Source organism: Geotrypetes seraphini, chromosome 1 (assembly GCF_902459505.1).
Source record: "Geotrypetes seraphini chromosome 1, aGeoSer1.1, whole genome shotgun sequence".
Classification (NCBI taxonomy): domain Eukaryota; kingdom Metazoa; phylum Chordata; class Amphibia; order Gymnophiona; family Dermophiidae; genus Geotrypetes; species Geotrypetes seraphini.
The window spans coordinates 65,636,779-65,659,918 of NC_047084.1; the positions used below are offsets into that span (position 1 = coordinate 65,636,779).

At 39.7% G+C, this 23,140-nt stretch overlaps 1 protein-coding gene across 3 annotated transcripts in view; it reads right to left on the reverse strand.

Moving 5' to 3' along the window:
* Positions 1 to 23,140, reverse strand: part of EGFLAM (EGF like, fibronectin type III and laminin G domains) — a 207,886-nt gene that overhangs the window by 41,823 nt on the left and 142,923 nt on the right. For all 3 annotated transcript variants that reach the window (XM_033932625.1, XM_033932615.1, XM_033932635.1), the window contains exons 15-18: positions 19,666 to 19,909; positions 13,488 to 13,599; positions 9,234 to 9,350; positions 4,879 to 5,059 (exon numbers count right to left, since the gene is read on the reverse strand). In XM_033932625.1, coding sequence (XP_033788516.1) covers positions 4,879 to 5,059; positions 9,234 to 9,350; positions 13,488 to 13,599; positions 19,666 to 19,909 — 654 coding nt within the window. The remainder of the gene's footprint in view (positions 1 to 4,878; positions 5,060 to 9,233; positions 9,351 to 13,487; positions 13,600 to 19,665; positions 19,910 to 23,140) is intronic.

Sequence of the window (23,140 nt, forward strand, 5' to 3'; positions counted from 1 at the left end):
ATATTTTTCTGATGAATTTTTTAAAGTAACATATTTGGGTGAATTTTCAATACATGATACAATATTTTCAAGTTTATTACAGGCATCCTAGACTTGCCAGTACAAAACTTACAAGCTTTAGAGAGAGAAGATGGCCTGTTTACAGCATATGCAGTCCCCTCAGCTACACAGTCACATATGGTACTTACTGTTCATGCAGTGATTTCCACATTCTGCATCAAGCCAGCATTAAACAAAACAGAATTCAGCTTTTGTTCTTTTGCTTATACTGTACTTTTAAAACTGTTGTACACATGACATTTTCCTGCCTCCTGCCGGGCAGCCTTTCAATTTATATGAAAGTAAGGATGGTAGATTCCATAGTCTTATAAACTAAGGACTCCATAATCTTATAAACTAAAAGATTAATTTTTCTACTTTTCGTTCATACAACTCGACAGTTCAACTTTCCTCTAAATCTGAGGAGACATATAAAAATTGATCTGTTGCTATTAGCGCACAACTATTAAAAAAAAAAATTACCATGGAAGCACTTACTGTACCAACACTTATTTTGTAGACAATAAGATCTCCCGTGCTAGTCAGTTAGCACTTGGTAATGTGGATGCACTAACTGTTTAGTGAAGAAATGCCCACTCTCTGCCCTTTGGCATGCCCCCTCCAAGCTAAATAAAAAATATTTTCAGCACATGGGTAGCATGCACTGATTGAGAACTTATCATAGGACGCCTGAGCACTTTTTATGGTAAACCCTTGTCAGCTGCAGTAAGCTTGTGCTAGCACTTACCACAGTTTAGTAAAAGAACCCCATAATTTGTAAGTGCTCTTATAACACATTAAAAGAACAAATTGAAAACTGGCCATTTTCCAACTGTAGCAAAAATGGCTTTAGTGCACAGGATAAACCCGCGCTAGGGCGTACTATGGCCATTTTGTTGTTGTTTTTTTTACCACAGCTTGGTAAAAGGACCCCTTATATCTCCTATTAACCTATAACCAATAATTTTTGTACAAATACTTACAAACCCATGAAACACAAGCCGCAAGGAAATATTAAGGATGTGCCTAGTGACATAGAGGATTAATTTATTTTAAGATGATTATATTTTTTGCCCATATGTATGGCAAGTAATTTTCCTGCTTGGTTTAGTAATATATTGCTTCTAGACTACATGAATCATATGTGATCCAGCTCAGACAGCTGTAGTGTTTCTTCCCACTAAATTTCAACCTGAAAATGGAGGAGACATGCCATCTAGTGGATTTCTGCAAATAAATGGGTGGCATGTGTAAGAAAAATAATTTGGTTTGTTTTTGGGTCATTTATTAATTTTTCCCAATTGTCAAACATGCAGTAGAACTTCTTAAAGTATGTTAATCAGCTTCATACACATCAGTTCATGGAGATTAATACATGTTAAGCCTACAGCCTGGCCGCCCTAATTAGGCCTGTTCTTACTATTGGAAGCTAAGCAGAGTCAGGCCTGGCTAGTCCTGCCTGGGAATACCAGATGCTGTAAGCTGAGGGGCCCTATGTTGGGCAGTAGCAACATAGTGGACACACATGCTCCACAGGAGAAGGCAATGACAAACCACTCCTGTACTCTGTCATGAAACATCATAGGGTGGATTCCTTACTGTATGCATTGCCATGAGTCAACGGCTAACTTGGTGGCATGATCCAACCAAAGCATGTTAACCTGTACTACAAGGCATGCTAATGATATACATCCCTAGTAAATGGGTCCTTACCAGAGGCAAATTCTCTGCCCATTCTGTGGGGAGAAGAGGTGAAAGGGTTCATAGCTAGCTGAATTAGGCATTGTAATTGTAATTGTAGTTTGAAATCATGACACATTTTTTATCCTGCATATCTTCTGCCTTTACAGTACATGGAGTAAAAATATCCCCCTGACACTGGTAACTATGGGATGTATAAAAGAAAACACTAGGGGCCTACATGTTCCTTGAACTCTCTGGAAATTGCCTTTCTCATGAGTACTGACTAAAGGTTTTTCAAATTCTCAGTTTCTAAATAAAATGCATTATTTGAACTATACTTTGCTTTGGCATGCTTTTTTTGGACACCTGAAAATAAGCCTTGGACCAACAAGTTGCAGACAGATGTCTCATTTTAGCCCTTATTTCAGAAGCACATCCCTACATCTAAATGTCAATATTTAAACATCTAGGGAGGTCAAGACATCTTAATGCCATTTCAGAACAGAAGCCATTCAGACATGGCCTATTTCTATAAAAACTACATTGCTCTTCAAATTTGGCTGCCTTTTTTACAAAACATTACATGGCCTAGTGCCCAACTACTGTACTTTACTAATCAGTTCCTATTCACTGGACCTGGTCAATCCACACATCATCAATCATTCTTCACCTTCCCCTCAGAAAAGATTTATTAAAAGACTCCTATCATACAAGCTGCCTCCAGAGACCCAGAACAGAAACAACTGGTCAGAGTATCAGCCTGTTGCGTGCACTTAGAAAGCTCCTAAAAACACACCTTTTCTCTAAATTCAGCAGTCCTTCCTATGATACTTTTGGATGTACTGTAATTTCTATTGTTAACCGCTCTTGCCAAGTTATGTTGTAGCTCACTGACATTACCTCTTTTGTAAATTGGACAGAACTGAAAAGCTTTTGCAATATATAAATAAAAATTTATGTTAAGGGAAAACTGAGTATGTCCAGATGGCAGGAGTGTGTAGGCAATGCAGGGATAGCTCTGGGCAGGATAAACAATACAGATGCTCACTCCCTATTTCACATAGGCAATTGGAATTTACACCTGTTCCATGTCTAAGTGCCTATTGTAGGGGGAGCTGTATATCCTGATGTGCCTGGTCTCCATGATAACAGGTATGCCTCTATCAGGTCTCCACCCCAATATTGGCGTCCCCAACCCTCCTGATATGATACCCAAGACTTCCTCCTGAACTGACCTCCCCCACATCATCCAACCCCCTCTTCACATTACACCCCAGACCCCTGAAAGGACCATTGGTGAGCCTTGAGCCTTGGTGGTGAGTTTGGGGGAGGCTGCCCATGTTGGTCTCGTACCTACATGTGGAGGACTCCAGCCAGCCTGTGTCCCTTATCTCCTTTATACATGATTTCAGTTTCATTCCCTCTCCATTTTTTTCTTTCCTCTATCTCCAACCCCTCCCCCCATACTCTGGCATCTCTCTCTTCTTCTTTCTTTCCTTCAACCCTACCCCATGGTCTGGCATCTGTCTCCTCACTCCCCAATGCCCTGGTATCTCTCTCCTATCCTTCCCTTCCATCTTTTCCTCTCCCTCCTTGGTCTGGCATCTCTTCTCCCTCCCTTACCCATGCTCTAGCCTTTCGCTCTCCCTTCCCTGGTCTTCCTTTTCCTCTCCTCTCCAATTTGATAGCTTTCTCCCTTACTCCTCCATCTCCCCCAATTGGGTGCAGCATTTCTCTTCCTCCCCTGGGATGGATACCTCTTTTTCTCTCTGGGGCCTTCTCTCTGCCACCCCCCTTCCAGAAAACTTACCTTTCATTGTTGGCAGCAGAAGCTTTCACAACTTGCTGCTCTTGCCGATGTCAGGCCTTCTTCTCTGCTGGCCCAACCTACTTCCTGCTTCTGTGAAGACAGGACCCAGCAAAGAGAAAGGCCCCATGGCAGCCAGAGCAGCGAGTTGTGAAGTTTGCCCCCTGGAGCTGTGGGGCTCAGGGCATCAGCCCTGTTTGCCCCTTCAGCCCAACACCAGCCCTGGAACACTGCCTTATGGTCTGCAACCAGGGCAAGCCACCCTCCCATCCCTACCCCCTCAGTATGCCACTGACAAATTTATATTTAAAGTCAGTTTAGGTTAGAAACAGAGATTATGATGGTAGATAAAAAATACAAGGTCCATCTGGTGTGCTCATTATATTTTCTTTTGTAATGCAATGGATCCCAGTTTATCTCTGGCATTTTCTTTCAATCTTTGCAATCAAGGATTATCTATGCATATTCTATGCTTTCTTGAATTCTGTTACTATCTTTATGGTATATGCTTTAGTTTTATAGTATTTAATATATCGCCCTTCCTCAGGCAATATTAGAGCAATTCACAATAATAAAAAAGCAACTTAAAATCACACAAAACGGGAAAAGGAACTGCAAAAATGATATTGTTACCTCCTTTAAGTTCCTGGAAGGCTGTTCCTTGTACCCTTTCTGAAAATAAATATCTCCAAATATTATTCCTGAGTTTACCCTATAGGAATCTTATATCAGAACTTTATGCTGTACAGCTTCTTTCCCACTGAAAAATGTTTGCTTTCTGTGTGGGATTTATATCTTTCAGATATTTGAATGTTTTATTTCTTCACTTTCCTTTCTTCTAGGGTTTACATATTTAGGTCCTTGTCTCATTTCACATGGTATTTTGTATGGACTGCCCCATTTTGGTAACCCTTATTTACCATGGGTAATGTTAGAATCTATCACCAAAGAATGTTAAAGAGAAATTGAGATAAGAATCAACTTGGATCGGTTTAGGTATAGGATATCTTATTTGAAGTCAAGGGGCAGAATAGAGGCTCCTTTTACTAAACCAATGTAGAGCTTTTTACTACAGGCTGGCAAGATAAATGCTTTGATGCTCATTCAATTCCTATGAGCGTCAGAGCATTTACCTCGCCAGCCCACGGTAAGAAGCTCTACTGTGGTTTAGTAAAAGTCATGTTAAATTACATCCTCATATCCCTTTCTACCTTTGCTAATTTTCTTTATACAGTAGCCTCTATATCTACCAACATAAGTAGGGTTTATTTTAGACACCTATATGTCTTTATTTTTTGAAGTAATTATATTTCTGAGAGAAGAAATTTGACAGACACATAGAGGTTTACCTTTCTGACAATGCTTTCCATCATAACCTAAGGGGCAGTCACACTCATAGCTGTCCCACACTGGTCTGCAGCTGCCTCCATTAGTACATGGAGCATTTACACAGGGATGGGCAGCATTTTCCACATTCACTCCTTGCAGCGATCCTTTGTTTAAGTGGATTGTATAGTCATTCAGGATAATCTTTATAAGAAGAGACAGAAAAAACATAGGTGAGTCTATGTGCCACCTGGATCTTTCTGTCTTAGCAATACTTTAAGGCATTCTGCCTTAGCTACATTTACATTTAAGAGCACTAGAGATACAGATGTGGAGAGATTTCTGCCACTTTTGTGTTACATGCATCCATTCTAGGTGTGAGTAGGCGCAGTGGTTGGATCTACAGCCTCAGCACCCTGGGGTTGTGGGTTCAAACCCCACGCTGCTCCTTGTGACCCTGGGCAAGTCACTTAATCCTCCATAGCCCCAGGTACGTTAGATAGATTGTGAGCCCACCAGGACAGATAGGGAAAATGCTTGAGTACCTGATTGTAAAAACCGCTTAGATAACCTTGATAGGCGGTATATAAAATCCTAATAAAACTTGAAAAACTTGAAATGTATCTGCTTGCTATTACTGCTGTTTTTCTTGCTCCTCCTGTATTGCCTTTGTTATTTCGCTGCTATATTTGCTTGTTTGGGCTGTTTGCCATTCTCACTAAAGATATGTTTAAAAAAAACAACATTTTTTCAATTGTTTGTAGGTTTTTCCATTACAAAATAATAATAATAATAATAATTCATTTCAGTGCAATTTGTTAAGAAGTGGCTATGACTGCTGCCCAAACAGAAAAACATTCCACTCCTGGCAACTCATGAAGGGTATAGCGAAGGTAGAGAAAGACAGATTCTTCAGACTGGTGGAGGCAACAAAAACTAGAGGGCACTCAAAAAAAAATTGAAGGGAGATAGGTTCAGAACAAATGCTAGGAAGTTCTTCTTCACTCAGAGGGTGGTGGACACCTGGAATGCACTTCCAGAGGAGGTGGTAGAGCAGAGTACGACTTTGGGTTTCAAAAAGGGACTGGATGAGTTCCTGAAGGAAAAGGGGATCCAGGGGTACAATTAGAGGGTTACTATACAGTACAAAATGCTTTAGAGTAATAGATCACTACAGGTCATTGACCTGTGGGGCCGTCGCGGGAGCGGACTGCTGGGCATGATGGACCTATGGTCTGACTCGGCAGAGGCAATGCTTATGTGCTTATGTGCTAACTCTTCCCATGACAACCCACACCCCCATAAGAGCAACACTCAACCTATCCTTGATCTTCTCCAGCAGCAGCATTAGGCAATATATCATCTCCTCACTCCTCACTCCTCCACCAAGAGGCAGCTGATCTCCCTTAGCACTTATTGGGGTATTGGTAGTAGTACAGTGTGCTACCCAAGATCAAAAAGTCCCTAATTGTAGTATGGTGGTACTACCATTAGGGGTCAACCTGCCAACTAAGATATATACAGGAATCTAGTGACAAAGTCTAGTAATGCTATTGAAATATGCAGTAGTAGTAGTAATAGTAGCAGTATTTGGAATCAGCCTCAATGTCACAAAAGCTGTATTCAGGAATGCAGTATTCTTTGAGGTCAGGTTGGCACTAAAGAAACTGGAGTCTCTGATGTAAAAGCAAAACCAGCCAGGGTTGGAGTCTCTGGAATTGAAGTGTGCAGTATGAGATCCCCTGCAACTTAGACTGGAGCTGAAGTCTTGAGAGCATGGGGCACTGAAGCAATGGTAGCTGTAGCCTCTGGAATGGGATACCAGGAGCTGGAGTCTTAGAAACATGAGGCTTTGAAACATGGCCTGAATTAGGTATTTTTGGAACAGGTGATAGTACTTCAAACCTGAGGGTCATGGCAGTTAGTTTTTCAGATTGCACAAAAGTGGGCAGTTATTATCCAGCAGAGGTATACCCCAGCATATAGCTTTTCCAGAAATGCTTGGTTACCCAGATCCAGGCTGGAAACTTTTGACCAGTCCTGGTTTTGAACTTACCTCCCAAAACAGTGGGATTTGTAATATCTGATCCTTACCATTGAAATCAGTGCCACAAATCCTACAGTGCACCAGGATGGGTAATCAGAAATCCAGGACTGTCCCAAAATCTTCAGCCTGGAACTAGATAACTTGGCATCTCTGCTTTTATTTTAAGAAAAAGATAAATTAGGCCAACCTGGGTCTCTTCTATAAGAAACCCCTTACTCCTGATGGAATTCTGTGCAAAAAATTCAAAATTCTGCAAGTTTATTTGTCAAAATTTAAACAATATTTTTTGTTAATTATTATCCATATTTCATTTAAAATATTTGAAATAAAATGTTTTTCTTCTACCTCTGTTGTCTGGATGTTTTATTTTGCATCATGTTGGTTTCAGTTTCTCTTTTCTTGTCATCTGCTAATTCTCCTTCACATGATTGCTATCCATTTGAGACAACTTTAAATCTCCATAAGTCAAGGCAGAATATCCTGAGATTGCCACAAAACCACTGAAAAGCCTGCTTCCATTTCCAACATCCTATCTTTGTGAAGAAGGTTTTTTTTGCAGTGACAGCAACCAAATTGAGATTATGGAGCAGACTAGACATAAGGAACACATTTTGGGTGTCACTGTCTCCCATCACCCCCGTAACATCCCTGGCAGGAGGGATGCCCACTCCCTCAGGCTGGCACCCCCCCTAACATCCCCAGCAGGAGGGATGTCCAATACAGCCATTTCTAACTGCATGTTTCAATTACTTAGGCATTGGCAGGGTGCCTTCCGATGCCTAAATTTAGGCACTGGCTCCATGGATGACATCACCCACATGCGAGAATATACTGCCTGCTTGACCTAGGACAGGGGTAGGCAATTCCAGTCCTCGAGAGCCAGAGCCAGGCCAGGTTTTCAGGATATCCACAATGAATATGTATGAGATGGATTTACATGCACTGCTTCCTTGAGATGCAAATCTATCTCATGCATATTTATTGTTGATATCCTGAAAATCTGATCTGGCTCTGGCTCACGAGGACCGGAATTGCCTACCCCTGACCTAGGATAATACATTATAAAGCAACTTGATCTCTTGTGGTTGTACTGCAAGACTACTACTAAGGGTTGACAGAGGCATTTTAAACCTGGCAGCTGCAAGAGGTAGAAGTGACACTGGGAATCACTCCTCCCCTAACCCTGCTAGATAAGATGATTGAATTCAAACTAAGACTTAATTCAGAAAAAACAAAACTTTTTATAGCTTCGCCACATCCGATTGACACCAAAATACCACTATACATCAATAAACTTAGTTATCCTATTCAGACTACTATGAAAGTATTGGGTGTAACACTAGATCAGTGCCTAACCATGAAAGACCAAGTAGACTCCTTAATCAGAAGGGGTTTTTTCACTCTCTGGAAACTTCGATCCATTAAAGCATATTTTGATATGTCAGCATTTAGCAATCTGGTACAATCCCTTGTACTGAGTCAACTTGATTACTGTAACATCGCCTATTTAGCAATTTCCCAAAAGAATATGCGACGATTACAATTAATACAAAATGCAGCGGTCAAACTGATTTTCGGGCTGAAGAAGTTTGATCATGTGACACCTTACTATCAATAACTGCACTGGCTACCGATGGAGGCATACGTAAACTTTAAGTTCACCTCTCTGCTTTAAAGTACAATACGGTCAAGCCCCTAAATACATAACTGACCTTTTATCCTTCTCAGCCAACAGACATAAGAGAAGCACACACTTGAACTTCGTTTCCCCCTCAGTTAGAGGATATAAACTCAAAAGACACCATCAACACCTTCTCTCACACCAAGCAGCATTATGGGGTAAAGATCTAGAACAATTGCTTATTCCTTCCACTTATGGGGAATTTAGGAAACGCCTAAAAACATATCTGTTTCTGAAGTATCTAGACAGCTGACCCGTACAATTCTTTCTCTTCAATAACGGTTCCTTTGAACTGTTAACCACTATCTTTCACCTCTGTTAAGTTCAATCAATTTGTACCATCTTTTAATCTTTGTAAACCGCATAGAACTTCACGGTCCTGCGGTATATAAACTGTTATTATTATTATTATGATGTGAATAAGGGGGCCATCAGGGATGGGGCAGTTTAGGACATTGCATGCCAGCTCCTTTAAGAAACACCTAGGAACACTGGGCAGCAGTTTTGAGAACTGATGCTCAAAGGATAGAAACCTACCATCAGCTTGAGGGAGAAGCAAGATTATTATGAAATATCTTCTTCCTTTGAAGCTTTTGGCTTCAAAGTCTTCCTCTGTAAGAAAGATGAATGGTGTATATTGAAAAACATACCTCTTGAATACTTCCACTGAATGGTGTCAGGATCCCAGAGTTCTTCTTAACATGATCATAGTCAGGAACTCCACCAATAAAAATATCTGTGTTACATTTAATTTGGGTGAAAGCTCCCTGTGATACAAATCAAATTCACAAATAAAGTTACTGAAACCTTCCTAAATTCTTCATACACTCATACTGTACTTACACAGTACACAGTATAACAACAAGAGATGTGGACAACAGTTCAGAAAACCAGAACACTGCATCAATGATTTTATGCTGAGAATAATAAAAGGAATTTTTAAGACAATTCAAGAATGTAAGACCTTTGAAATCAAAACGATAAAATATTTTGACACCCATTAGACAGGACTTAACAAAGATCTTGGATTTTTGTAACATTACAATTAAATTATACTGCTTTGTTACTTTCTTATCACCAATCCATCTTTCCCTCTTATTCACCTAGCTCTCCCTCTTTCTTACTTTACCCACTCTCTCCTTCCTTCTTCCTGTGAAATTGCTATTTGAATGTTTTTTTATTTTTCACATATATATAGTATATTCTGATATTTTTAAACATTTGCTTATTTATAATCTGAAGAAGAAGGGCTACCTTCAAAAGCTAATCAAAAAATGCATTGTCTAATTAAAAAAGGTGTCACCTTATTTCATTTATGCTTTGTTTTTTTATTTTGCCAGAAAGCTTAGTTCAAAGCAGACTCTAGAATCATTCATTTTCCCTGGTCAGTGTATCCATACTAAAATGGAGGATGTCTATTGTATGTCTTTCTTAGTCAGTAGCTGAAACTAAGCTACAGCTCAAGGAGAAAACCCCTAAAATATTTGGAACATAGGGCCTAAGGGATAAGTAAAACGATATAGACAACAGCTATTTGGAAGAACAACTATTAAAATTGGTTGTAATACTTCTTATAGTTTACATACATGGTATAAAATATCTCTCTATGATTTCTCTTCCTTCTTTTTAAATAGACACTTTGTTTTACAGACCATTACCCCCTCTTCTATTAAAATGCGCTAGTAGTTTTTAGCGCAGAGAGCCGCACTGAATGGCCCACACTGCTCCAGACACTCATAGGAACTCTATGAGCGTCGGGAGCAGCGCGGGCCATTCAGCACGGCTCCCTGCGCTAGAAACTGCTGTTGCAGTTTCGTAGAAGAGGGGGGTTAGTCTTTTCATGAACTGGCAAAAAATAGATCAGTGATTTTCTATCAATGTTTTATATAAGGGCTTTTGACAGCTCTGCTCTGCTAAGTTATGGAAGGTTGGTGGATGTCTGAAATGCTCTTCTTGAGAGATGATGAGGACAAAACCATTGAAAGAATTTATAAAAGCATGGGATAAATACAAAGGATCCTATGTGGCAAGAGGAAAGAGTACAAGTACAGATTACTCCCATTCAAAACAAAATTTAAATGACTTTCACAATTTAAAGAAGGCATGAGGTGGGAGATAACATGCATACATTACATTACATTAGTGAGTTTTATTCCGCCATTACCTTGTGGTTCAAGGCGGATTACATAAGAGGTAATCTGGACATTTCCAGAAGAGTTACATAGTTGAGCGGGTTACTTTGGGGGATTGAAATGCTTCCTGTGGAGTTAGTGTGTCTTAGTGGATTTCTTGAATAGTAGGGTTTTTATTTCTTTTCTGAAAGTTTTGTAGTCTGGTGTTGTGATCAGTAGATTGGATAGCTGGTGGTCTTATATTTTTTTGCGTTTAACGCCTCTGATTGGGAGGTGCGTGAATGGTGTCTGGGTTCTCCTTTGCCTGGTTGCGGAAGTTCAGATAAGGCGATTGTTCAGGTAGGCTGGACTGTCTCCATTCATGTCTTTAAATAATAGATAGTAAAATTTGAATTGTATTCTTGCTTTTATTGGGAGCCAGTGTGAGTCGAGGTATGGGGCGATGATGTTGTTGTATTTCTTCAGCGAATAGATCAGTCTCAAGGCTGTGTTTTGCACTTTTTGCAGTTGTTTTATCATGATTGCGAGGCAGGGGAGATAGAGGATGTTGCAGTAGTCTAGAAGTCCTAGGACTAGGGATTGGACCATGAGCTGGAATTGTTTTCTGTCAAAGAATTTTCGGATTTGCCTTAAGTTTCACATGACCGTGAATGATTTCTGCATTGTTTTGTTGATTTGTGGCTGCATGGTACAGCTTCTGTCTATCATCACTCCCAGAAGTCATAGGGTAGGTTGAATGGGGTATGTGATGGAATTTATTACTATGTTTGTTTATTGTTTATTGTTTATTGTTTAATTAGTTTTTTGATTAAACGCTTTATCGATTCTGCAAAGCGTTGTACAAAGCATTAGATAAAATAACATTTCAACAAACATAAATTACAATAAAACATACTTTTAAAAAATCTTTAAGACGAACTATTACACATACTAGGTTATTAAGGACGAACGAACAAAAGACACACTAAGGAAAAAGGGAAGAAATACAATCGCTATAGTAAATGAGAGAAACATTAAGGGTAAGCACGAAAGGGCAGGAATTAATTAAAAAAGGAAGACTAAAATAACTTTAGTTAAAATCAGCTTTTTAAAAAAAAATGAAAAGGAATGATAAAATTTTAGTTAAAAGCATCCTTAAAAAGGAAACATTTTAAGTTGCTTTTGAATGTTTTTAAAGTATTTTCCGTTTTTAGATACAGTGGGAGAGCGTTCCAAATCGTAGGAGCTGTTACGGAGAAAATAGAGGTTCGACGTGTGCCAATTATTTTTAAGGAAGGAATAACTAGATTAGACTGGGATATAGATCTCAAAGATCTTGGTGGGTCATAAGGAATTAATACTCTATCTATGAAAGCTGGGGAATTAGTCTGCATAGTTTTAAAAGTCAAAAGGGCTATCTTATAAGTTATCCTATGTGAGATTGGTAACCAGTGGGCGTTTTTTAGCAGAGGGGTAACATGGTCATACTTATTTGCTCTGAAAATTATCTTGATGGCCGTATTTTGAATTAGCTGCAGACGTTTCAAATCTTTATGATAAATGCCTTTTAAAAGCGAATTGCAATAATCTATTTTTGAAATTATGAGTGAATGAATCAAAATGTTAAGAGAACTGGTGTCAAGAAAAGGGGCCAATGATCGAATCATTCTTAGTTTGTAAAAACAGTTTTTAACCAGAGCACTTATTTGTGGACGGAAAGTAAGTTTATTGTCTATAAGGACTCCTAAGATTTTTATAGTTGAGGTTGTTATGAGTGATATGTTATCGATGATAATTGGAGAGATTAGGTGAGCTCCCTCTTTACCGGGGAATAGAAGAGTGTTAGTTTTTGAGATGCTTAAAGAAAGCTTATTAGAATTTAACCAATCGTGAACTTTACTTAATTTACTATTGATTTCCTGAATCTCAGAATGATTAGTTGGTTCAATTGGGTGCAATAGTTGGAGATCATCGGCGTAAGCGTATACTGTGAACCCGATTGATTGGCAGAGAGTCAGGAGCGGGGACAGATAGATATTAAATAATAATGGTGATAAAATGGAACCTTGAGGAATACCAAATTTTGTATGATAGGGTTTTGATTTTGAGTTATTAAATTGAACTGTTACAGCTCGATCAGAAAAGTAGGATTGAAACCATTCGAGGGCTTGATCAGTTATACCTATAGAAGAAAGACGATGAAGTAACAGATGGTGGTCAATAGTGTCAAATGCTGAAGCGAGATCTAATGAGACAAGAAGAACAGATTTGTGGTGATCAAGATAGTAATTTATGGATGTTGTGAGACCTAGTAATGAGTACTCTGTGGAATGGTTTATGCGAAAACCAGTTTGATTCGGATGAATTACGTGAGTTTTGTCAACAAAATCAGTTAGTTGTTGAAATACGATTTTTTCTGTTAATTTACACAAAAAAGGGAAATTTGCTATTGATCTGTAATTTGAACAATTATCGAGATTATTTTTAGGGTCTTTGATGATGGGAAATGTGATAGAATGTTTCCAATCAAGAGGGATTCTAGCTGTAAACAGACTAGTTTGAATAATTTGTAGAATATAAGGCCCAAAGACATTGAAATGACGTTTCAGAAAAAATGGAGGGATGGGTTCTATTTTGGAGCCTTTAATGTTGATGCCATGTAAGATATTTGCCATATTGCTATGCTACTATTTTCATAAAATAATTTAACAAGGGACAGCATATCCTGAAATTGAAATGAATACCAGAATTAAAATAGATATAAATCTGTTAAATGAATGAATGAAATCTCACCTCAGCCATGCTCTCCACTGACTTTTGGCTGTCTACTTGTAGGATTCCATTCTTTGCAGTGCGAGACACATGTAATTGGTGCCACTGACCTAAGGTAATACTTTCTTCACTCCTATAAAGAACAAGGATTGATTATTGATATCCCTAAACTGCTCTACAAAGTCCTCTTAAAATTCTCTTTATACATATCTTCTATACTGTTCTTTTGATACTCAGAGGAGTCTGCTGTTTGAATTTAATGAACACATATTATTTCTGCACTGTGAGTGCCTCATTAAATAAAGGTTTCAATCCCCTTGAGCTTGTAAAAAAAACCCTGAGCATTAACCGTAGCAAGTTCTTGAGTTTTATTTCCCTTGGTGGAGTGATATGAAGGTGTCAGAGTAGTAGAAATTATGTTTTGTAATGCAAGAGAAAGCCAATGTCTTTGTTAAGTCCTGTCTGGTGGGTTTCAAAATGTTTTATCATTTTGATCTGAAAGGTCTTGTGTTCCTGGATTCTCTTAAAATTTCTTTTTAATATTATCACCATAAAATACTATTCTATATCAAATTAAAAGTGGACTATTCCTCAGAGAAAGTCAACTTTCTAGACTCCACTGTTTCCATCAACAATGGATATAGACAAACACAGAGGATCTCTAAGAAAATAATGGTATATATTGAACTAAAGCCAGTACTGGGCAGACTTGCACGGTCTGTGTCTCGTATTCAGTTGAGGATGGGCTGGGATGGTTTAGATGGACTGGAGTGAGCTTTGTCAGAGACTCCAGTAGATGGAACCTAGACACAGTACTGGGCAGAGCTCTGGGTTTCTGGCCCAGAAATATCTAAGAAAAAGAACAATTTAAATTAAATCATTAAATTATTAGAGAGTGTATGCTTGGGCAGACTGGATGGACCATTCGGGTCTTTATCTGCCGTCATTTACTGTGATCTTTATACAGATAACCTATAGACTGATGCAGCTTTTTCCACAACTCCAGCTTCCATCCCAAACACACACAAAAAATTCCATCATACACAGCCAAGCTACCCAATACCACGGTATCTGCTCTGACCCAAAACATAGAGATAAACACCTCAAAACCTGACTGAATTTATTAAACAAAAAGGATACAACTCCAAAATCATCTCCAAGAATATTGCCTCCTCCCTTGAAATACCCAGAGAAAACCTATTCAGTATTGCAAGAAGACCACAGAGAGAATCCCCCTGATAGTGACATACAACACAGAGCTGGAGAAACTGAGGAAAATCATAAAAGATCTACAGCCACTGCTCCAGGGGGATGAATTACTGAAAAAATATTCCCAACTCCACCAATGCTGGCCTTCCACAGCCACCCAATCTGAAACAGAAACTGGAAAAGAACTCACTCCCTACACACAAGGAAGAGAATGGCACACTTCCCAGCAACAAACCTAGCTTCAAATTATGTCACCATATTTTACAAGACCCCACAGCCACCCACATGGAAAAAACATTCAACTTAAAGGGATGCTCATCTTCAAATGTAGTTTATATCATTCAATGCACAAAGTGTAGAAAAGGATGCAATATTGGAATAATAAGCCAAATGCTAAAGACAAGGATTAATTTACACAGATATATTATAAATTGCATTGACAATCAGGATATTACCTCCATGGGATAATATTTCAGAAAACCAGAACTCTGCATCAATGATTTTATGGTGAGAATATTAAAAAGGAAACTTTAAGACACTTGAGGAATGCAAGACCTTTGAGGATCAAAATGATAAACATTTTGAAACCCATTAGACAGGACTTAACAAAGACATTGGCTTTCTCTCACATTACAAAACATAATTTTTACTGCTCTTACACCTTCATATCACTCTTCCTTATCTCCCTGTCTCCCACTCTCCCCTATACTGATAACTGTGTTCATTTGCTTATCTCTGATCTGAAGAAGGATTACCTTTGAAAGCTAATCTAACCATGCTCTAGTAGTCTAGTTAGTCTAATATAAAAGGTATCACTTGGATTCTTTTTGTTTTATTTCTACATATTATCTTTAAGAGTAAACTATAGATTCACTAAGCCCACCGATCGTGTTTGCGATTGTGTACTGACCCGATTTTCCTCCGACCTGATTCACTAATCTTGTGGCCGATCAACCTCCAATCTGATCCGCGCATGCAAATGAGGGGAATGGCATGCAAAAGTAGGACGGCAGTGATTCACTAAACAATTTCAGGAATACCGACTGGGCTGGCCGATCAAAAAGAAGTGACAGCTGAGGACCAGTCGCTCACGTCCCTGACGACTCTCCTGAGCATTCTCTCCTACTGAAATAAGCAACCAGCTGAGGTACATCTCCTGCTTTCTGTTGCCCTGACTCTCCTGCTCTCTGCTACCCTTCCCCGCAATATGAGCCCGTGGTTTTAACCCGCGGGTTTAAAGCGAGACAGCACTGCGGGGAAGGGTGGCAGAGAGCAGAAGAGTCGGGGCGGCACGGACTCGCGAAAAGGAGAAGAAGCAATTATCAGCCACTGGGGATTAATCGTAAAGTCTGAATGCCAAGCTAGTTGCCAATAGGAAAACTTCTTACCAGACATCAATTCATACAAACTGTAGAAGTTTACTGGGAACAGGGATTGCAAACTTCTTCCCACAGCTCCAGGACCAATCCTTTACATATCCAACTCCTAAAGAAAGTTTATAGCAAAAGTGCGCAAAGGAATCCAGTAATCTTACACAGGACTTCAAAGATCAATATACTCAAGTCACATCAAGAAGTGACATTTAACATAATAGTCCAGTTTCACTGCAATAAAAGTTTCCAGCTCATCCTTGTGCGGAGATCATGCACAGGCCATCTACCGGCAATGAAGATGGTCTGCACATGCGTCAGGATCGCTATCCAGGATCGCTCTGGGGTCGGTGTGGGGCATGCCTGCAATCACGTCCATGGATTGGATCGGATCGGACACGGATTGGGGGGGGGGGGGGGTGTTAATGAATCTAGCTCTAACATGGCTGCCACACCAATTTTCTCTTGGTGGAGTAAAACAAGAATCAGAAGCTATGATGTTTGCTATGGGATTCTTGCCAAACATACAAGCAGTTAAAGCAAAACCTGCTATACTGGATTAATTTAAAATAGGGGTGGGCAAACTCGGTCCTTAACAGTCACAACCCAGGCCCAGATACACTAAAGCCAGCAACTGTCACCAAACCTGTTTTCACAGCTTTAGCGACAATTGCATTTGCCTACCCGATACAGAAAACGGCTCACCGCTTGGTTTTCTGCACAATCGCTCATTCTCTGATCTCACCGTGCAAATAAGCTCATTAATATTGAAATGCCATTTAAAGTAGTAGAGCGATTGATGCTCTAACATGGCTTCCCAATGCACAAAAAAAAGTGATCGCTTTTAGCGATCCAAAAAAAGTGACTGGTCAAGCAAGACCAGTTGCTTACCAATCTAACCATAATTTAGCCTTTTTTAAATGGGTTACCTTTGAAAGCTAATCACAAACTACATAAAGTTAGTCCAATAAAAAAGGTATTAATTTTTTTCCTTTATGTTTTGTTTTATTTTTACATATTACCTATTTCAGAGAGGAATAGAACAGTTAGCACTAGCTTTATTATGCATTTGCTTTTCCATTTTCCATCTCTTAGGTATTGACTTGCACCAAAGTCCACTAGGTGGATGATACAGGACAATCTCATGAGAGATGGCTTTCTTCTTTCATATTCAGAAGGTTTTCACTTGACAATTCATATGCCTGAATAAGAAGAATAAATTGAGAGAAGAGACAACTGTCTTGATCTCAACGTGGCAGAGATTTTAGCTTTTGAGTTGTTCTAGAGAGTTGGTCTCCTCAATAGCATATTCTCTGCTGTTTGGTGTGTAGAGAAAATGTTTGTTGCTGCTACTTCTATGTATATATGATGTACTACCCTCATTGCGAATTATCTGTGACTGTGGATATTTTTGTAAATACCTCAAGATTCCTTAAATAAAAATTAATTCTTTAAATAAAAACAATACTATTCTCAGTTTGAATGAATTTCCTGGAAGTGGACCAAATGGCTCATGCATCTTATTTTCCTCAAAACATATTCTGATATAGAGGTTCCTTGTTAGCCCTATGGAGTGGCATAGTTAGGGGGGCAGACCGCCCCAGGCACCATCTTTATGGGGGTCGTTGGCACCTCTCCTCCTTATTGCCCCCCTGCGTACCTCTTTAAATGTTCACCAGCGTGAGCAGCATCTTCCACTTACTGCTTGTGCCAGAGTGAAGTTTATACATTAAGCTGCTACATTATACCATTTGTTCACCACCAATTAACTCAATAAACCAGAAAGTGATTGGAACCAGCCTACCTCAAAGAAGTCAGATGCAACATTTACAAGTGATGGTAACACAGTAAAAGTTAGATTAGTTGACCATCCTGTCTATCCAGTTGTGCTTTTCTACAGCAGACTAGAAATGAATATCTCCCAGCTGCCACCTCTACAGTCTTGACTTTTCAAAGTTGTTAAAACGCATGCAGATTGTGAAAAATTGCAGGCAGACCTTAGGAAATTGGAAGACTGGGCGTTCAAGTGGCAGATGGAATTTAATGTGGACAAATGCAAAGTGATGTACATTGGGAAGAATAACCCATACCACAGTTACCAGATACTAGGGTCCATATTGGGAGTACTAAAAAAGGTTCAAAGAAGAGCGACCAAGATGATAAAGAGGATGGAACTCCTCTCATATGAGGAAAGAAGAAAAGGGTTAAGGCTCTTTAGCTTGGAAAAGCTACGGTTGAGGAGAGATATGATTGAAGACTACAAAATCCTGAAAGGAGTAGAACGGGTACAAGTGGATCGATTTTTCACGCTGTGAAAAATTATAAAGACTAGGGGACACTCGATGAAGTTACAGGGAAATATTTTTTCACTCAGAAAATAGTTAAGCTCTGGAACGCATTGCCAGAGGTTGTGGTAACAGCAGATAGCATAGCTGGTTTTAAGAAGGATTTGGACAATTTCCTGAAGGAAAAATCCATAGGCTGTTATTGAGAAAGACATGGGTCAAGCCACTGCTTGCCCTGGATCGGTAGCATGGAATGTTGCTACTCTTTGGGTTTTGGCTAGATACTAGTGACCTGGATTGGCCATCATGAGAACGGGGTACTGGGTTTGATGGTCCTTTGATCTGACCCAGTAAGGCTATTCTTATGTTCTTATGAACTCCTGCAGCATACTGTTCAAGCCAGTTCATTGTCTATTTTTTTGACCCTCTACTGTTAGGGAGAGAAATGCATATAAGTTTCCATACTTAAATGAACACCCAGTACCTTATGAGGGGCATTTTCAATAGGACCTCTAAGTCTGAGATTGGACGTTTTGGGCAAGATGTCCACAAAACCAGTAGAAAAATGTTCATTTTCAAAGCTGTCAGACATCTATCTTTTATTTTTGAAAATAACCTAAGCATAAGTTTTGGTTATTAGGACATCTATCTTTTTTGGTCATTTTCAAAAATAAAAATGTCCACATGAAAAACGCACAAAAGCAAGTTTTGGAGATGTATCCAACTACCTTGTCTGATTGAAGCAGGGGAATCCCCAAGAGTTAAGTCAGTTTCGGGGATTCCTTCCGGTTCAGCTGATGGGGATTCCCCCTGCTAGGATCAGCTGAACTGGCAGAGAGATTCCTCTCTCCCTCCCTCCTGGGCACCGATCCCCCAGCCCCCTCAACAGAATGCCCCTGCGCTACACCCCTCCCCCGAACATCCCTCGACACCCCCGATAGCACTGGCACCCCCCCACACACATATCAAACAAACAGCACTGGCAACCCTCTCGCACATCACCCGACACCCTTGACAGCACTGGTAACACCCCCCTCATCACCTGTCATTCGCAGCATGTGGCCCTGTAGGCAGGAGGGATTTTGCAGTGCAAGGTACAGGTGTGATGTGTGTGTGTGTGTGTGTGTGTGTGGGGGGGGGGGGTTGTTACCAGTGCTGTTAGGGGTGTTGAGGGATATTGGGGAAGGGGTGTAGTGCGGGGGCTCTCTATGGAGGGGGCTGGAGGATCGGTGCCTTTATTTCTTTTGTGAATTGTATCTGAAATATAACAGCAGTTTAACCAAAAGTTTAAATCTATAAATTACTTAATAAATCTTAGGAAACAAAAATGTTTACCTAATTATAGCTGTTCCCGATCCACAGTCAAATCTGAATTCCATGAAGCTGTCCACCAGGGTAAGGGATATGAAATCTTTACTCTCGGTGTCATAGCTGTATAAAATGACTCCACTCTCTGATGTTGGATTAAATGTGATTTCAAACTCCATGAAAGAAAGATAGTGCTGAGACTCAAAGGGCCAAGGTGTGGCAGCAAATGATTTCAAAGATTCATTAAACTGAGGAATGGCCAGGACAAAAGCTAAATATACAAAACATACATATATTAATTATAGCACTTATTTATACTTCTCTTTTGGCTTGCATAACACCTTTCTCCTAAAAAGAGAACTCAAAGGGATTTACATATGAAAACAGTAAAACATAGTATAATTAAATAATGAAGCAAAAAAAAAAATCTCATATACTGTCATTATCCAGTATTTACATATATACGAATTGCCATACTGGGACAGACCAAAGGTCCATCAAGCCAAATATCTTGTTTCTAACAGTGGTCAACCCAAGACCTAACATTCCTAAAAAGCATGGTTCAATAAATCCATACTTTACAGTACTATAGAAAATTTGTAAATTATATTTAAATTACCCAGTGGGAAAAAATATTTAAAGTACCTGGGGGAAGGGGAGGCTGAGAACAGAGGGGAGCTGTCCTCTGGACCCATTTACAGGTCTGATGTTGGATCTGGCGGCCAGATCTGCAATGAATGCGGCTGTTCAAGGCCGCAGAAAAAGAGAGATGGCTGGGAAGAGCAGCAGTAAAAGCCTGTGCCAAGGTTTGGGTCAGGCCCTGGTGCATTGCCATTTGTGCCTGATGATGCAGCTGTGCAGTGATATCACCGTGATGTCACCTGCAGCCGCGAAACAGGCAGAGCAGACCCAATGACTCCAGGACTCTGTTGGAACTGATTCAACCTGTTGTAGCCCCATGTTATCTTTAAAATTGAAATCATTGTTGGCATAAGGGTCCAGGAAAAAAAAGAGGGACTATAAGAGGCTAGTGCGATTCACATTTTAAATCGCGATCATATATATAATTAATCTTGGCCCTAGAAAATGCTGGGAAGCTGAGGAGTGCAATCAGGAAGCCCAAAAATGGTGCAAATTTTCATGCTTGGGCAGTGCTGCTTAAGGAAACCTGCACTGACACCTGTTATGTATATTTATTAATAAAATCGCTCCTGATGCTAAAAATGTGGGGAAATTTGTTTTTAGGTCCTGAGAGGTGGCAGAAAAAGACCATAGTGTTAAATTGGTCCTGATTTTATGTGGAGCTCCTGAAGTTTAAAATGGTCCTGTTTTGAAGTTTGGGGGGCCTTTAAATGTGGAGATTTCAACTGAATTCAGTTCAGCACATGTTGGAGACCTAGTTGATGCATTTTAAGCCAAAAACAAAAAAAAAATCAAATATTATTTTTCATTAAAAATAGAGATTGGAATCTCCAGGAGTTTAAATCTGAATGTAAGCTCTCTCCTGATTGGGTGTCTCACGGCTGTAAGTGTATTTGTTTCAAAGACAGTTGATAGAGAGCAACAGACACAGAAGGGCTGCTGTGTGTAAGAGAGATATTTAGTAGAAAAAGTGAGAATTTGAGCTGTTTGTGTGAAAAGTTGACTGAAATAAATAAAGTTAGTATGGCTGCAGTGAGAGGAAGAAGTTTGAAGTGGATTTCCTAATTTTACTGCAACTGAGAACTGGGAGTAGGGCTGTGCTGTTAAGGCAGAGTACTGCCGGAGAGGAGGATGTCTGCCCCAGATGGTACTGGAGGGGGTGGATTATGTGGTATATGCTGTATATGACATCAGAGTAATGAGCAAGGTGTTGGCATATGCCATTTCTGCCCACAGGATCAAGCAATGGGTGGGCAAATAGCCTTCAAAGCCATTTTAAGCAGACTGCCCTTCATAGGGCAAATGCTCTTTGGTAAGGGCTTAGATGGCCTCATGGCTAGTATGGTGAGATACTTTACCTTGCAGTAAGTTCCCACTACTGAAATTCTCTTTGATAATCAAGAGGAACACTTTGGAATTTAAGTGTTCAAAGTTACATTGTATAAGGAGACTCTCACAAATGAGGTTCTTTGGTTATTTGAAACTTAGCTACTAACCAGTCACACAAATTTCATAAATGCTTTACATACCTTTTAAAAACTTAGGATTATAAACCTTTAGTCTTCATATAAAGATGCTATTAAAAATATTTTAATAATCAAAAAACCCCAAAAGAAATTCTGAAAAAAAATCAAACCAGAAACTAGAATCTATTAATACTGCAAAATAAATAAATAAATAAATCAATCAGTAAGTAAGCATACGTTTTTAGAGCAGATAAGACAAAGAGGATGAGAGTGTTGTCCACAGAAATAGGGAACGGGGGGAGGTGGGAGAGTGGGTTTAGGTGGAAAGATAAGAAGCTTAGGCTTAGCCATGTTCAATTTTAGGTGGCAGTGAGACATCCAGGCAGCAATGTCAGACAGGCAGGCTGAAACATGGGTCTGGATTCCTGTTGAAATATCTGGTGTGGAGAGGTAGAGCTGGGAGTAATCAGCATAGAGATGATACTGAAAACCACAGGAGGAGTTCAGAGCACCAAGGGAAGAAAAAAATGGTATGGGAAGGCATTTGAAGAGAAAAAAAATTTACCGCACATAAGTGTGTTTGAAAAAACACAACTTCTTCGTTCTGTGGAAAATGAAAAACTGAAAGTCCCACAAGCCAAAGCCGGGCAGGAAGGTACATGCACAGTATGGACTATGTTAAAGTTTTAAAATGGCACTTTGATACATGTCCATACCAGGCTCTGGGGATGACTTAGAAACATAGAAACATGATGGCAGATAAAGGCCAAATAGCTCATCGAGTCTGCCCATCTGCAGTAACCATTATCTCTTCCTCTCTCTAAGAGATCCCACTTGCCTAGCCCAGGCTTTCTTGAATTCAGACACAGTCTCTGTCTCCACCACCTCTTCCGGGAGACTGTTTCATGCATCTACCATCCTTTCTGTAAAAAAGTATTTCCTTAGATTACTTCTGAGCTAATCACCTCTTAACTTCATCCTATGCCCTCTCATTCCACAGCTTCCTTTCAACTGAAAGAGACTTGATTTATGTGCATTTACATCCAGTAGGTATTTAAACATCTCTATCATATCTCACATCTTCCACCTCTCCTCCAAAGTATACAGATTGAGATCTTTAAGTATGTCCCCATGTGCATTATGATGAAGACTATGCACCATTTTAGTAGCCTTCCTCTGGACCGACTCCATCGTTTTTATACCTTTATGAAGGTGTGGCCTCCAGAATTGTACACAATATTCTAATTGAGGTCTCACCAAAGTCTTACACAGGGGCATTGATACCTCCTTTTTTCCTACTGGCTCTATGCATCCTAGCATCCTTCTATCTTTCGCTGTAACTTTTGCAACCTGTTTGGCCACTTTAAGATCATCATATACAATCACACCCAAAT